Here is a 17,345-nt window from a genome sequence, read left to right as displayed (position 1 = left end):
GAGCTCTGGAGATGAATCTGCTGTGCTGTGGCTGGACCAGATCCAGGAGGCCGTGCACACTGCCAACCGGGACCAGGAGGACGCACTCAAATGTAAGTGTGCAACCAAATATAAGCTGCATGAAAGCTTTAGGATTAGCTTTTCTGTTCAGTCTATTCATTTCTTATACACATCCCTATAAAGGATGTGCGTTAATACATATGATCCACATAATTACCTATGACCTTTCAAGTCTATTAACTTTAATATTTAAACTCTGTTGTACAATACTTATAGACTACAGTAAAAATATGTAAACATTTTTTATTTTATACATGTAAAATCTTTATGTAATCTGTATAACGTTTACACAAATTAAAATATAGTCTTAGGAAGAACTGTGACTTTACCCATTCTCAATGATTACAAAAGTAAAGCCTAACATTTGAAATAATAGTCAGAAAATCTTTTTTTTTTTTTAAATGGAACAGTTTAATGACCCTTTAGACAAAATGTTTTAAAAATTAATAAAAAAGGTTGCATACAGTATGTGTTTTTGTTGAATAGCATCTTTGATATGCAAGGCATTTATGGCTTATTTAGTATGATATAAAAGAATATGGTGCTCATTCTCAAGGAGGAAATAAACATTTACATTTTATTCAGAGGCCTGAAATTAGGTGCAGCTGCTGATATTTACATGACCAAAAAGTAAGGTGAAATTCTCATAGCTTGTGATGTAAATCAATGAGATTTTTAAAAAACTATGTCAGACTACTTACATCGGTTCATATATAAATATCAGTTGTCACATTGTTATCTTAAAATAATGCCTTAGTTACATGATATTTAAATGCTTAGTTTTATGAAGCTCTGCAGTTTTTATTGAGAGGGGCAAAACATGGTATGTTATACCATATTTGATACATTTTAACATGGTTTGAGGATGTATAGATAATCAAATAAACCTAAGTTACCTCAGTCAGTCCAGTAAGTGTTTATCTTGAAACATTACTACTAAGAAAATAAAATGAATTCTTACGTTTGTGTGAATGATTTCAGTGGCTGAGGCAGTAGCAGACATTAACAGGGCAGTATCTGAGGGAGATGCTAAGGCCACACTAGCTGCTCTGCAGTGTCCTGATGCAGGTCTTCGAGCGGTGCTGTCTAAATGTGCTCATGTCTACCACAGCCAGCTCGCTCACTTACAGAGCACTCAAACAGAACAAGGTAACTCTATCTCACCCCTGATGACTGCGATCTGGAAGGTCTAGCTTTAATCTGAACATTAACTTATCTGCCTTACTCTTTTAGGCTGGAGAATTTCTTTTCATGCTGTTAGAAAGTATTATTTATAAATGATAGAATTTATTATATATTTAGCAGCATATTGTGTATGGTACAGTAGTGTATTCTTGTATATTTTTTCATTACCATTAACAATCCTAATAGTGTAAAATTAGTACAAATTTGCCAGTTTAATTTGATAAATTGTTAAATAATAGTTGTAAATAGTCCTATCATCTAAAACATTTACTGATTCATTTGATTTCAGACAGAGACAAATACACATGTCTAGAGCTTCTGTGAAGAATAACTTATTTATGAAGAATTGCATTCACCTTGCATTTTTTTGTAGGAACTAGTGGCAGTTTATGGGTGAAACACAAGATCAAGGATAAATATGACTACTTCTACAACATTGAAAGCAAGGAAGGGACATGGGTTGAGCCAGATCATTTTGTCCATGACAGTTCACAGCTCACCAAAGAAGATATTCAGGTAGGTCTTCAGGACAGATATACATTTACAGTTTTTAGTGTTGAATTCAAGTATGTAAGCTCTGTTGTTCATGTTTTCTTTCCCCTAACTAGAGTGTTTTGAGCAGTGTAACAGCAGAGTATAACAGAGAGCAGCTGTGGTTGGCCAATGAGGCGCTCATCATCCAGCTTCAGGCCCTGATTCGTGGATACCTGGTGAGGCGGGCACATAATGACAGGTTGAAGTACCTGCGAAAGCAAGAGCCAAGTGTCATCAAACTGCAGGTGCTTAACTGTTTAATGTAAAGTATTGATACTTAACTTGATTACTTGTATGCCAGGCCACTAACCTAATTTGAAAGCTCTAAGACTCAACATTTTTTAATTGTTTAGCATAAAAAAAAGTTAAATTATTATTTTATAATATTATTTCTGTTATTTTTAAGTTCGGATTGTTTATTAAAGAAAACAATTATAGTGAGTAGTTTCATAGTTTTTGTAATATGACATTTACACATCAAAAGCATGTAAATCTAAATGATTAACTCTTCTGTTAACTCCTCAAAACATTAAGAGACAATAAAATTAGCAATAGCAACGAAATATCAACATTATACAAAGAAAGAATTACAAAAAAGGGTTTAGTAACCGTATTGGCTATAAATTCTAGAGTCGTATTGTTTTCTTTATAGCTCAGTTCAAAAGAAAATAAACTACCAATATTCTCTAGGAACAAATATGTGATGTGGTCTATTTCACATGGGCTTTGCTTTATGATTACAGGCATCCTGGAAGGGCTACAAACAGAGAAGAGTCTATAAGGACAGACTAAAGACCTTCCAAGACAGCGTGAGCAGTGCGATTAAGGTAACGGTCCTATCGCTGATGCTCATTTATTACAGTATTTCATCATATTTTTCCTTGTTGCTTTGAAGTGCAGTATTCATAATATGAAAACTTGTTTCCTCTGTAATTTAGTTACAGTCACTGGTGAAGATGTGGAAAGCTAAACGGAGCTACACAAGGAGACTGCTGTACTTCAAAGACCATGTAAGTCACACACAAGCACTAATGTGAACGAGCAGCTTCTTTATCAGTTATACTCATGAAAATGGCATATTCTGTGTCATGCTCAGGAGAAAGAAATAGTGAAGATTCAAGCTTACCTTAAGGCTAACAAAGCAAGAGTTGACTACAGAACCTTGAGTAAGTCAATAACATTATATTTAATATGTTAATTCATTTACATTTACTTGCATAGACAGTTGATTGGTTTGTAAGGTAAAGATGAATGTGTTTTTCTGTTTTTCAAACAGCCGGTTCTCAGCACCCCCCTCTCTCAGTGGTCCGTAAATTTGTACATTTGCTGGAACAAAGCAGCCTCGATTTACAGGAGGAACAGGAAGTGACACGGCTCAGAGAGGAAGTGGTCACCAAGATTCGTTCTAATCAGCAAATGGAAAAGGATCTGAATTTGATGGATATTAAAATTGGCCTGTTAGTAAAAAACAGGATAACACTACAGGTTAGATGCAGTTTGCTTTCAGTGCTTTCATGCGGTGATTTTAAATGATTCATAAAACTTAAAGGGGTCATATGATGTTGCTAAAAAGAACATTATTTTGTGTATTTGGTGTAATGAAATGTGTTTATGCGGTTTAAGGTTAAAAAAAACACATTATTTTCCACATACCGTACATTATTGTTTCTCCTCTATGCCCCGCCTTTCTGAAAGGTGTCGATTTTTACAAAGCTCATCGGTCTGAAAAGCGAGGTGTGCTCTGATTGGCCAGCTATCCATTGTGTTATGATTGGCCGAATACCTTAAGCGTGTGACGGAAATGTTACACCCCTTACCATATTGTGATACAGAGGCACGGACGGTGGCCTACAGTGAGCAGAGGCCGGGGGCTAGAGTGAGGAACGGCCGGAGGGCTAGATTGAGCAGAGTGGGGTGGGCTTGAGAACAGCGCGGCAGGCGATTTCGACAGAAAGGAAAAATTGAAATCGCATCATATGACCCCTTTAAGAATCTCTTTGAATTGCTTGTTGGATATATTTGAATGAGATTGAGATACATTGTCCTTTGTTGTGCATACGTTTCTGTTTTCCCATGATGTGAAGTGCTACTGCAAGCAAATACACATCACTGAGAGAAAACAACAACAACAGCATATTTGTATTCTTAGAAGTTTCATGAGAGTAGAAGCAGCTACAGATGTCTAAACCAGTTGAGTATGAACCCTTGATCCATTCTAATTTTTCCATCTACTGCTATGTTGTCTCCAGGATGTGGTGTCACACAGCAAAAAGATGAAGAGCAAAAAGAACAAAATGAGCAAAGAAGATCTGGCCATGGGGGAAAAGCAGGGCATCAAGGGTCTGAGCAAAGAGAAGAGGAAGAAACTGGAGGCCTATCAGCATCTTTTCTACCTTCTACAAGTGAGATAAGGAACTCTGGCACAAATTTAGTCATTTTAAATCATTTAAGAAATAGATTGGAATGCTGAATCGCTGAACAAAACTTTAATGGAATATTCCAATAAAATTTTGCACCGATTGGCGCGGGAAATTATTGTACTTGTTCATTAAAAAAAAAACAGAATAAAAAAAGTATTAATATAATTTATAAATAAACTATTTCTATATGATTTATTTGTAATATATATATATATATATATATATATATATGTATAATTATATATATTAAAATATATAATTTAAAAATATTTTATGCATTTACGGAATGTATAAAACTCATAAATACTGTATAAATACCTTTTTAATGATCTTTTATGCATTTACATTTTCAGTTAGATTTTTTATTCAATGAGTTTTCTTCATTTAACAGACCAATCCTTCATACCTGGCCAAGCTAATCTTCCAGATGCCCCAGAACAAATCCACCAAGTTCATGGACACTGTGATCTTCACGTTGTATAACTATGCTTCAAACCAGCGGGAAGAATACTTACTGCTCAAGCTTTTTGAGTCAGCCTTGCGAGAAGAGATCAAGTAAGATATATCTTAGATATACTTATCATTTCTATCTTTAAGATTCTATTTTAAGGATAGAGTTACTGTTTGTTAGCTCGAGCATGCAAAAACAGCACTGTTTTGGAGAGATTTAATACACGAGTTTCACAATTTGAGTTGAATTACTGAAATAAATGAACTTTTCCACGACATTCTAATTTATTGAGATGCACCTGTATACCTCTGAATTCATAATTAATGCATCAAACATCAGTCAAATGTCTGTGATACAATATATCTGCTGTCATCTGTGGTAGATCTAAGGTGGATCATATCCAGGAAATAGTGACAGGGAACCCTACAGTCATTAAGATGGTTTTGAGCTTTTACCGTGGTGCTCGCGGGCAGAATGCTCTCAGACAACTTCTAGGCCCTGTGGTGAAAGAGATCATCGAGGACAAGAACCTGGGCATCAACACTAACCCTGTAGACATCTACAAGGCCTGGGTTAATCAGCTAGAGACCGCTACGGGAGAAGCCAGGTTTAAACATGCACACACCATCCATCTGCATATTTTCTCATCTTCTACATATACGCTTTCATTTAGACTTCTTGACATCCATTTCCTTCCATTTTTGTTAGAATATTTAAAATTTTCCATACTATTTAAAAATTGTAACAATGAAAATTGCATGATCCAAATAAACAAGCTTATTTCTATATATTGCTGTTTAAAAGTTTGGGGATTGCTTAGTTATTAGAGGAAATTAATGCTTTTATTAAGTGAAGATGCATTATATTTATCAAAAGTGACAGGAAAGGCTTTTACATTGTAAAAAGAAACAATAAATAATGTTTCTTTTTAAATTTCAATTCATCAAAGAATCCTAGAAAACAAACACATTATGGTTTCCACAAAAATATAAAGCAGCACAACTGTTGTCATAATTGATTTTATTTTTTATTTATTAAGTTTTACCACTGTTGTTGAACTTCTAGTAAGCTGCCATATGAGGTCACGCCAGAGCAGGCTCTGTCACACCAGGAAGTGAGGGGTAAACTGGAATCCTCCAGTCAGGTGCTCCGGACGGTCACAGACAAAGTGCTCGGCTCAATCATGTCATCGCTGGACACCATCCCGTAAGAATGAAGACCATCCCTGCCTTTCAAGGAGATGTTCAGCTCTGATTCATGCAGTTCGTTTTCCATATCGCTTGTTAAGTTTGTCAGATATGCCTATTGTATTATGAAGGATTCCTTCATACATTAATTTTATCCAATGTAACAGTGTCATTGTGCACCAGGGGGCAGCACAGTAGTTAAAAATATGGAGTCAGTCCAAAACAAGATAACATTTTCAACACATAGCATTGTGTAATATTTTGCTCATGCATTACAGTCATCTCATTATTTTAAGGTATGGCCAGATTTTTTTTTCTGCTGCTGATCTGAGTTTTACTTTTGCATCATTTGATCTGTTTTCTTTTGCATGCAGTTACGGCATGAGATATATTGCTAAAGTTCTAAAGGACACGCTTCATGAGAAATTCCCTGACGCCACAGAGGATGAATTATTAAAGGTCAGATGTTAAAAATTTAAGTGGTACCCCTGTATCCATACAAATGTTTAGTTTAAAATAAGTATTCACTAGGCCTGTCTGCAAAACTCTTTTTATACTTGAAATGCAGCTGTAATTGCTTAACGCACTAAACCACAACTGCTTAAAGATTTAACATCTTAAGAACCCAGGAAAATATTGGTTCACATGAAATAAGTGCTGTCTGAATGGTGCCATCTTCTTCCCACAGATTGTTGGGACTCTGCTCTATTACCGTTACATGAATCCTGCCATTGTGGCTCCAGATGGCTTTGACATCATTGACATGACGGCCGGAGGACAGGTGCATTCGGAGCAGAGGAGGAACCTGGCATCAGTGGCTAAGATGCTACAGCATGCTGCTGCTAACAAGCTGTTTGAGGACGAGAGCGACCACCTCACCCTTATGAACAGCTACATCTCCCAGACCTACCAAAGGTTCAGGTGAGGAGAACAGAGCACTTCATCAGTGTGAGGTTTCTCCAGAGTCACAAACAATAAATATTATTCCTGCTGGGAAGAATCCAAAACTTATAGGAATAGTTCACCCATAAATGACAACTCTGTCATCATTTACTCACCCTCATGTTTTTTCCGAACCTTTGTCTTTGGAACAAAAAGAAGATATATTGAAGAATGTCTCAGTGTTTTTTGTCCATAAAATGAAAGTCGGCAGGATCCAATGTTGTTTGGACATTAGGCAAAGTACTTACACACCTACTGGACAAAATCTGTCAACTTCAGCAAGAACTGTTTTTATATATTTGGATTTTTTCATACAGTAATAAGCATAAATGAGTAACTTAAACTGAGCAATACTCTTAACTTAGAAGACATATTAGGGTTGTTTGTAAATAGAATGTTCCATTGAGTCTGCTTATTTAATTACCTAATAAAGCATGTCAAAATTATTTAGGAAAATAAGATTTTGTTATCTAAGTGATAAAATGTTGCATTGCAAAAATTAGTACACCTCCAATTAGATCCAATTTTGGATCAACAGGTGAGTATGTTGAACCAAAGAAACAATTTCTTGACAATTATAAGTGTTACATAGCCCACTGAATCATTCTCAGACTTAATGTTGACAACAATGGAATCACATAGGAGAGAACTATCGGGAGATGTATTTCATTGCTCAAAAGAGGACAGCGGTACAAGAATCACATCCAAATCACTGTTTTAAGTGTGAAAATATAGCAGAGAGAAATAAAATAAAAAATGGACTTGTGACAAGGTCCCTGAAATAATCAGGCCTGTACTGTATTTTAAGCTATCATTTCATGAGAAGGAGCAGGAGCAATACAAAGCAAGTGTCTCAGAGCTGACAAAAGCTATGAAGCTAAGTGACTATTGCATCTCACACAGTGAGAATCAACATGCAGAAGTGAATTGCATGGTTATTTATCCACACTGGATCTACATACTGTAGCCAAAGCAACATAAACTCATTTAGCCTTTTCCAAGGCCCATATTTACAAAATATAGACTTCTGGGAAGTCAGTCATAAATAAGCTTTCCATTGATGTATGGTTTGTTAAGACAGGACAATATTTGGCCGAGATACAACTATTTGAAAATCTGGAATCCGAGGGTGCAAAAAAATCTAAATATTGAGAAAATCACCTTTAAAGTTGTCCAAATGAAGTGCTTAGCAATGCATATTAATAATCAAAAATTAAGTTTTTATATATTTACGGTGGGAAATTTACTTCTTCGTGGAACATGATCTTTACTTAATATCCTAATGATTTTTGGCATAAAAGAAAAATCGATAATTTTGACCCATACAATGTATTGTTGGCTATTGCTACAAATATACCCGTGCTATAATGACTGGTTTTGTGCTCCAGGGTCACATATAGGATTGAATGGGTGCTGAAGGTGTGGGGCAGTTGTTGTTTATCAATGGTGTCATGAATTCATACAACTTCATGTAATAAAATAACTTGAAACTACTCTCTCATTATAATACTTATTTTTAACTATTACTAATTTTAAGCATTAACATTTTATGTAGAAACTGATGAGTAGAACAAAAGATTTGAAACAATCACAGATCTGAGGGTCAGGACAGGCTGAGGATATATGGAATTGGAGGTGAAAGGTGGGGAAGTGTTTTTGTGTGAAAGTAAGGCATCAGCAGAAAGGAGGGACATGTGTTCCCACTTCAGACACATTAATGTGTGTGTGTGTGAGGAGGCTGGAAGTGCTAAATGACCTTTTGCCCAAAGCCCCTCATTCCCATGCTGGTGAATCATGCTTACTGGAAACTCCCCGTTTTTTCCCCCCCTCAGATTCTCAGCAACTCTGCCTGATTACACGTCTGTGATAGACCTGGTAGTTTACACTTGAGCTGGATTACTGCAGTTTAGCATGTGACCTTCTCATTCAGGTCTACTTGGCATTATACATTTGTTTTTATCTTGTTTTATTATTTTGTTGGTTGAACAAATTTCGGTAGAAAGCTCAACAGATTTCTCGAAATTTGAATAGCTGACATTCACAAAATTCCTCACTCCCACATCTTTTGCCTAATTTCATGTGTTTTCGGCTACTCATTTTACCATTTTGATATTCATTCTGAAGAAAGAAATAGAAAGAAATCCACAGATTTAATCTTTTCTTTTTTTGACTTTAAGGAGCTTCTTCCAGGCAGCTTGTGACGTTCCAGCTCCGGAGGAGAAGTTTAACGTGGACGAGTACTCTGACATGGTGACACTCAGCAAACCCATCATCTACATCTCTATTGAGGAGATTATCAACACACACTCTGTAAGACATACAACTTAACATGCAACTGAGAATTACATACAGAGATACAGTTATAATGCTTAGATTACAAGGTAAAAAAATGAAACATGCACAGATGAATTGTGCACAGTAAGATTTATAACATGCATTTAGAAAATGTTCATTTCGTGCCAGATTCAGTAGAAGTGATGACCTTTTCTTTTATCTTATTTCTGGGCTGTTCATATGAAAGAGAATCAAGTTTAGATGTGTCTTGTCAAAACAATTCAGCATTTACTGTTGGGCCTTGATCTGGAATGTGAAGTCAAATGCTTTTTTTAGACCGTCAACTCATTGTGATTAAGTTTCATTAGCCACCTATGAGTCATGAGTGGAGTCTTCTGTGAGGAGCGGCTTAACTTGATCCATATGTGTGAGGACGTGACATCATGACCTGTGCAGACATAATAGAGTCTCCAAACTTTTCCCCTCTCAGTCGTTCATTTCGGGATGTTTCTCATTATGCAGCACATAGACAAACAGATGTGATGTCAATTTTAAGCAGTATGGCTGTAATGTACTGTATATTACATTGAATGAGAGATACAGTATTTTATGATTTGAAAATATATTTAGAAGTTGTACATGGAAGAAATTGGTGTCCAAATATTCCCCTTAAATCCAACTGTATTGCCTCCTAATGTTGGATGCTGTTTTGTTTTCTCTGCCAAATTTTAGAACAATGAGATGTATTGGAAACAAATAAGAAGTCATCATCTTATGTTGCCAATTAAAAATATCAGAAAATGAATCATACACACGAAGACAGGGGGCATCTAAGATATTAACTTTACATTTTACATTTATGTATTTACAATATGTTTTTATTCAAAGTGACTTAGATTGCACTTCAAGGCATACATGTTTTTCATGCATTGCCTGGGAATCGGAACACATGAATTTGGCATTGCTAGCACAATGCTCTACTCTTTGAGCTGCAGCAAAGTAACTTTATCTATAAAATGATACTACATCAGACTTAACATATATCATACTTAACAGTACATGTACAGTATTAGAACAATTTCATAGAATCTTCTGGGTTTTGCTGTGAATGTAACATGGTACTCCGTTAGTAGTAATAACAATTGCAATAGGAATGTATCTTGATCCAAGCTGTGTGATGTTAAGTATTATTGTGTTTTGTAGTCTACTGCTTGTAGCTGGAATACTTAAATTGGCTTTTTTTCTTCTAGTTGGTGTTGGAACATAAGGAAGCTATTGCTCCAGATCACGGTGATCTTCTGCATGAACTCCTGAAGAACTTGGGGGAAGTTCCTGACGTCGAGTCACTACTTGGTAAAATTATAACAAATACAAACAAATAATTTCATTCAATCACTCAGAGCAGCTTTCAAACACCAGCAGTTTATCCACCTAGAGGAAGTGAAGACTGCAGCGGTGTTGCCTTTGGCAAAAGAGTCCAGATGAATATGCCCTCACTGACAGCTGATTAAAAGAAAAGGACAGTAAACCACTGTCAGAACAATACTGAATGTGAAACTCTGACACCCAGGTGAAGGAGCTTTGGATGCAGATGACCCCAGCAAGGAGAACTCACTGAGTCAACTGGCCAAAACAGAGGTCTCCCTTACCCTCACCAACAAGTTTGAGCTGCTGGAAGGAGATGACAAAGACATGAAGGGACTGATGATGAAGTAAGTGAGCAAGTAATCATCACTTCTTTCAACTGCCTTAATAAGTAAAATGTCCTAACATAATACATATCTCTTTGCCCACACTCAACTTTTCTTCACTGTCTTCATTTCCTGTCTTCATATCTCTCCTGACCCATAGGAGGAAATGGTTTGGTGTCCCGTTTTATCTTTTCCAGTTCTAAAATGGGCCTTTTTTTGACCAGCTTGTGTAATTAGAATTGTTGAGTATAGGCTTGTTCACACTAAGACGAATGTTCAGTGCAAAAATTTGATGCGATAAACATTTTCATTTAAATGAACAGCTGGTAATAAACGACAAACTTTCGCATGCCGTTAATGCAACAGAGTTGTTTTACATAGAGGTATTCTAATTTCTTTTTCATCACAATGCAAAGAAAACTGCCCAACCAGAAGCAGCATGATTTTGGTCATATGGTGTAAAGAGGCCTTAAGGACGGAGGTCATCACGTACTTGAAATGTAATACTCTAAGGAAACATTTGTCGACTATCATTTGCTGGCCAGTATCCTAGCACTTGTGTCCTGACCTCTAGCTTTCTAGTCTATCTTTGGGAAGGAAGCAGGAACACTGACGTCACTGCTCATTGTCTATATGTTAACATCTGCTCCATTTCCACTCAGAAAAAAACACAGCATCTGTGAAGCCCCAGTGACCCAGACGTGTATGATCTTCTGTTTACAGACTGTATGAATATCAATTACTGTAACCAGCCAGTTTGTTTATATGCAGTTTGAGACAAACCACAAATTAGTCTGCACTTCTTTACAGGCATTTTTGTATGCTTACACTACCAGACAAAACTGTTCCAAACCTGCATAACATTCTTTTTCTTTCTTTCTTCCTTCCTTCTGTGGAACATACATAAAACAAAATATTTTGAAGAATGCTCTAGTCCAAAGAATTTAAAATGTCAGTTAGCTCCAAAACAACATTGGAGCTCATTGACTGACTGTATAGACAAAAAAACACCAACATTTTTAAAATATCCTCTTTTATTTGAACCTTGACTCTCTTAAGATGTTTAAGGTCATGACAAGCGTAAAATTAGTTAAATTCAGTCCAGACATTTGTAAGTTGGGATATTTCACCCAAAATGAAAAAATTCTGTCATCATTTTGTCCTTTATGTCACCAGCATATGGCAGTCTTGATCAAATCTCAATTGTGAGTGCCGTGAAGTAGTCTTGCATTGCATTATCTTCTGGACAATGTCAGCCTGTATCTTAACAGATGAGACAATGCACAACATGAGGCACTCTGATATTCCTGACTAGGACATCCTTCTCTTTGTTTGCCTGTCACTTTGCAGAACAAAGAAACTGATAGTGGATGTTGTGAGAATTCATGCAGGGGAAACACTCATAGATATTCTAGAATCTCCTGCCTCTGCTGCACAGGTATAGTAGGCTCTTGAATTGATGATAAAGACTGAACAGAGGTCAACAGATTGAAATGAAATGGATTCGCCTCAATCAACCGTCTCTCTCTCCCTCTCTGGTGTTGTAGGAGGCAGAGCACGCTAAGCTAGTAGAGCGACAGGTGGTGCAGGACTCTCAGACTCCAGAGGGGCTGAAGAGCAGCAAGGCCATGCTGGAGGACCGCCAGCTGCCTCTGGAGCAGAAGAAGAGAAAGATCCTCAGGAACCTGAGAACTCTGGAGCAGGCTGGTCTGGTCAGCTCAAAACACAAGTACCAGGAAGTCATCAATGACATCTCCAAGGTCAGGTCTTATTGACCTCAGAACTATTTGAAAAAACGTTGGGGCTTGTTGAAAATTGATAATTGTCTATTGGACAAATGTAGTTATAATGATTGCTTCTGTATTAAATCATACCATGACCTTGTCGCTTGAGGACTGCAGGGTACCATAAACACCTTCCATTAGTTCATGTCTGTTAGTCTGACTGTGTTTTTACAATATAATATTTGTAATAACAAAAATGTTTTATTTGGTAGGACATTCGATACCAGCGGCGCTACAGGCAGAGGAGAAAAGCAGAGTTGGTGAAGTTGCAGCAGACTCTGACTGCGCTCAACTCAAAGGCAGCTTTCTATCAGGAACAGATCAATTACTATGACACATACATCAAAACCTGTCTGGATAACCTCAACAGAAAGTGAGTGGAGATACACATGAAGTTCTCGTACAAATGCACTCATGATTATGGGCCTACTGTATATGTGCCTCTTAATAATCACTTAAAATATCTATAAACAAATTTAAAGGCAGGGTAGGTGATTCAATTCAAAACCATTTTTTGTTATGCTGGTTGAAAGTCTCTCACATCCCGATATCAATCACTAAGTTAAGTGGCCTACATTTATTTATATGTAATTATATTGTCTGTGGAAGGCGTAGGACCATAAAATGTTTGTCCAATCAAAATGTTCGGTTCGATGCCTGCCTGCCTGTCAAAATATGTATTTGCATACCTCTGCGCAGCCTGTTTTCGCAGACATGATACGTCATCAGCGCATTCCAGCAAGAATGAAAGGCGTTATTATTGTAATATCATGTGCTATCATGCTTTGTACTGTAATGTTTTCTCACGGGTGAATGAGACATGAGGTAATCTGACAGCATTGCATTCAATCCTCCACCAACGCCGTCTCTCATCATGTCTCTGGTCTGCCTGAGCCACTGAGCGTGTTCGTGTGTTTTGGGAGGAGGCGTGGCTTTGCAAAGTGGTCATGCAGGGAGGGTGTGGATCTTGCTTTCAAAGCTAACTTGCTATGGCTAGCCTTTCTGAAATCGCCTACCCTAGTTAAAATTACGTCAACACAGAGTAACGCTGCGTGTTTCTAAGCATTTCAGGGGACCTTTAAGGGATCAATAAATAAAACAGCAAACAGTTAATAAAGTAATATATTCAAGTAATACATTCTAAATACAAAAGAAAATACAAAAAAATAATACTAAACCTGAAAATTATTATTTTCAATATGATCATGATAACCTTCTTATTGATTTTCTGCTGATCTGTGGTACAGCACATCTGATGTCAATATCAATTTGTTCATTTATCAATGTAATAATTCGATTATTATTTAATTGCTAATTTATTTTATTTAACCTCACGACTAACTTTTATCAGTTTGTCTGTTTATCCTCATGTTTAGACATTAATTTTCTCATTTGATATATTGATATTTAATGATTAGTGATTGCCACAATTGAGCCCTGATACACAATGGCTTGAAGGGAAATTGGAAAGTGTCTACTGTCATTTCCTATAAGACATATGATATTTTATTGATGGTTGTTTTGCAATCAGGAATTCACGAAGGTCCATTAAACTGGACAGAAAGGAAGAGGAGAAGAGCAGTAAGAAGGCCTCAAGGCCTCCCAAGGCCTCGTCTCTGAAGTACACAGCTGCCAAACTGCACGAGAAAGGAGTCATTCTGGAGATTGAAGGCCTCCAGACTAATCAGTATGTTTTTCCTCTTTGCACCATTACTTTTCATTCTATTAATAATGAATATTTGTATTCATAATTAGTAACTTCACATTGAATATCAAATACATAATATCTAAACTGAACTTTCTAATATCTAAAGTTAACCATCCTGTTCTGCTCTTCCTCATGCAGTCCAAAGTGGAGTTTAGCCAACTATTTTTGCAATCTCTTAAGGCAGATCAAAAGAATATTCAAAATGTTATATTTTAGTGATCAGTGATTTAGTTTTTTAATTTGTTGTCAATCTCAAGAATGTTATGTTTATATTTCTTTTTGACCAGGCAGGCGCTACCAGTCATTTTGCAACACTGAAATTATTTGCACTGTAAGATGTACAGTATTAAGCTCCACCTATTCCAGTACTTCAGTCAGTGTTTTGTACATTTCAGGTTAAAAAATGTCATGTTCAACATTTGCCCTTGTGAGGAAGTGGGGGACTTTGAGATAAAGGCCAAGTTTATGGGAGTTGAGATGGAGAAGGTGCAACTGCATTTCCAGGTCAGTTCCCAGGTGCACAGAGCCACATGCAGGATATTAGTTGTATTATGTGGAACTGCATTTATGGACACACCAAGACAGAACTGTTTTTCACCTCTTGTGTGTTTTTTTGTAATTATTATTATCAGGACCTGTTGCAGCTCCAGTATGAGGGAGTAGCTGTCATGAAAATGTTCGACAAGGCCAAAGTCAACGTCAATCTACTGATCTTCCTTTTGAACAAAAAGTTCTATGGAAAATGAACATCCCTTGGAGTTAATCCAGTGAAAATATGTTCAGTGAAAAATATTAACTAGCTATCAGAGGCTCATTTGAGATGTTAGTTTACACAAATTGTACAAAAAGAACAGATTGTGCCTTTGGTTTTTAGATGTTTTTGTAAAAGAAATTTCTCTGAGCATCCAGGGTATTTGTGCAACTGTGTTTGCAGGTCTTCTGTATTTAATTAAATATACAGTGAGATCTTACCATTCTAAGAATTATTCTAAGAATTCAGCAAAGTTGTACATACAAAGCTTACATTTGAAAGGAAATTTAATCAAACCACAATCAAAACAACAAATTACTTCTGTTTTTTGTTTTGGAAAATTGTGTATGGATTATATTTTTCAATACAAGTGTAATTGAAATATATATTTTATAGCAAGTAATGTATTGCATGCTGCAATGTTTTAATATCTTAGAAATTAATAAGATGAATGACTTTTAATGACTGATAATGCACTACTGCCATATGGCTGTTAAATAAGATAAAGCAGAGGAGACTTTTCACAAGACTGTCATGAACTAGTGCCTTTCATTTCTAAGTGCTCAAATGTGCATCTTTTTAAAGATACTTATTAAACGGCATTCCTAAATGTTTTCAGTTAAAAAAATGACAATGTTCAGTGCTGAGAAGATGGATAAATGTTATTGATTTTAAATAAATACATACATTATACATCAAAACGTGTTTTTTCATATACACTCTATATATAGGGGAGACTGGATATACGACACAAGGGCTGTATTATGAATCAAAAGCCTAATCATATAAATGCAGACGTTTATGGTGATTTCAAATTGACATTTTTGTGATTACTATACTCCAAACAAAATTGAACCTTCATACTGTATATTTTAATAGCACTTGGAGAAACAAATAAACACAATATAATATACTGTAAATACTGTGAAGTAACTTAAAATAACACCCTTAAAAAATATCTACTTTAAAGTTTGTATCAGCTAGTCCTGGACTCCCTTGTGTTAAGTAGGCGTTGACATGCACGCGACAGACAGCGGAGTGAATTCATCACCTTCCAGTCTTTCCTGATGTCTGAGGACTGCTGTTGAGCTCATGCACTGAAAAAGTCTTTGCCTGTTTTATTTAGTTTTTGCGCTTTTTTTCATCATTTTTGAGCCGCAGCGTTTGATTCAGTCGTGATGTTGCGGATTGTGGTGTTGATGGGGCTGCTGGCCGTGGAGGGCTCTGCGGCTGAGCTGCCCAAGAACGGTAAGACATTTACAGCCTGTCTCTTAAGAGTCTTAACTTAAGTAACATACAGTGCTTTGGTGAGAGGAGCAAATGTGAACTTTCTGTACTTTGTATTTTTGAAAGTAAGCATTACAATCCACTGCTAAAAAAATGACGTGCGAGTCTACATACTTCTACATACTTTGAGAAGCAAAGTTCACACTAAGTGCTTACTAGTTAGTTTTTACTCGGCATCAGTGTTGGGGAGTAACTAGTTACATGTAACGGAATTATTAATTGGAAAAAAATTAACTGTAATCTGGTACAGTTACTGAGAAAAAAAGTGTAATTAAATTAGCTACTTATGAAAATGTTAACGACTACAAAGTGCGTTACATCTGAATATGTTCACACACACATACAGATTTGATTGATTTCTTTCCCAAATTGCATTGACTGCTTTAACATATGACACCAATGATTCAGGAGTTTATGACACAGAATAAGACACATGCTTATTTGATAACTGTTTTATTTCCTATTTGGATTTATGTATGATTTATTTTTTAAGAGTAACTTTTTTTCCAAAGCATTGTTAGATGCCAGTGTGTTTCCTGTCATATCTATGCAAATATTTGATTTAAAAAAACAATATCACAGCAATCAAACCAAATCTTATGATTCAAAATCTCTATTTAACCTCAGAACGATCTCAGAGTAAAAAGAGGTGCTAAAATCTGATTTTGTGGTGGCTGTGCTTTAAAATTAAATTCTTATAATCTTAATTCAAGTGATGAAGGATTTTGAAAGTCTGACGGTAATGAGTGTTGAGTCCTAAAGTAAGGTTAACCTTGCCTGGTTTAAATGTTTCAAAATGATTAACGGTTAAAAACATTCATTAGAAATTTAGAAAAGTAATTATAAGTAATCAATTGTAATCAGTTACTTTACTTTAATAAAGTAATTGAAAGTTACACTACTGATGACATTTTAAATAGGGTAATTTGTAATCTGTAATCCATTACATTTCCAAAGTAACCTTCCCGACACTGCTCAGCATTTAATTTGGTACACCATTTCTTCTTAAAGGGGTCATATGATGCGATTTCAATTTTTCCTTTCTCTTTGGAGTGTTACAAGCTCTTGGTG

At 36.1% G+C, this 17,345-nt stretch overlaps 2 protein-coding genes across 2 annotated transcripts in view; both read left to right on the top strand.

Moving 5' to 3' along the window:
- LOC107685248 (ras GTPase-activating-like protein IQGAP1) overlaps positions 1–15,674 on the top strand; it is a 60,746-nt gene extending 45,072 nt beyond the window's left edge. Inside the window, exons 16-38 of the mRNA XM_016481763.1 lie at positions 2–92; positions 1,042–1,209; positions 1,619–1,761; positions 1,854–2,024; positions 2,523–2,606; positions 2,718–2,789; positions 2,876–2,945; positions 3,056–3,264; positions 4,029–4,181; positions 4,591–4,754; positions 5,033–5,257; positions 5,716–5,856; positions 6,212–6,296; positions 6,526–6,758; positions 8,957–9,089; positions 10,304–10,406; positions 10,624–10,765; positions 12,095–12,182; positions 12,292–12,504; positions 12,741–12,901; positions 14,060–14,215; positions 14,632–14,740; positions 14,869–15,674. Coding sequence (XP_016337249.1) covers positions 2–92; positions 1,042–1,209; positions 1,619–1,761; positions 1,854–2,024; positions 2,523–2,606; positions 2,718–2,789; positions 2,876–2,945; positions 3,056–3,264; positions 4,029–4,181; positions 4,591–4,754; positions 5,033–5,257; positions 5,716–5,856; positions 6,212–6,296; positions 6,526–6,758; positions 8,957–9,089; positions 10,304–10,406; positions 10,624–10,765; positions 12,095–12,182; positions 12,292–12,504; positions 12,741–12,901; positions 14,060–14,215; positions 14,632–14,740; positions 14,869–14,982 — 3,228 coding nt within the window. The 3' untranslated portion in view covers positions 14,983–15,674. The remainder of the gene's footprint in view (position 1; positions 93–1,041; positions 1,210–1,618; positions 1,762–1,853; positions 2,025–2,522; positions 2,607–2,717; positions 2,790–2,875; positions 2,946–3,055; positions 3,265–4,028; positions 4,182–4,590; positions 4,755–5,032; positions 5,258–5,715; positions 5,857–6,211; positions 6,297–6,525; positions 6,759–8,956; positions 9,090–10,303; positions 10,407–10,623; positions 10,766–12,094; positions 12,183–12,291; positions 12,505–12,740; positions 12,902–14,059; positions 14,216–14,631; positions 14,741–14,868) is intronic.
- Positions 15,675–16,069: 395 nt separating this feature from the next.
- The window catches only part of LOC107685245 (proteinase-activated receptor 1-like), a 5,225-nt gene continuing 3,949 nt past the window's right edge, over positions 16,070–17,345 (top strand). The window contains exon 1 of the mRNA XM_016481760.1: positions 16,070–16,235. Coding sequence (XP_016337246.1) covers positions 16,166–16,235 — 70 coding nt within the window. The 5' untranslated portion in view covers positions 16,070–16,165. The remainder of the gene's footprint in view (positions 16,236–17,345) is intronic.

The sequence above is a fragment of the Sinocyclocheilus anshuiensis genome, unplaced genomic scaffold (assembly GCF_001515605.1).
Source record: "Sinocyclocheilus anshuiensis isolate Anshui unplaced genomic scaffold, SAMN03320099.WGS_v1.1 scaffold577, whole genome shotgun sequence".
In the NCBI taxonomy this organism is placed as follows: domain Eukaryota; kingdom Metazoa; phylum Chordata; class Actinopteri; order Cypriniformes; family Cyprinidae; genus Sinocyclocheilus; species Sinocyclocheilus anshuiensis.
This window is presented reverse-complemented; position numbering and strand designations above follow the sequence as displayed.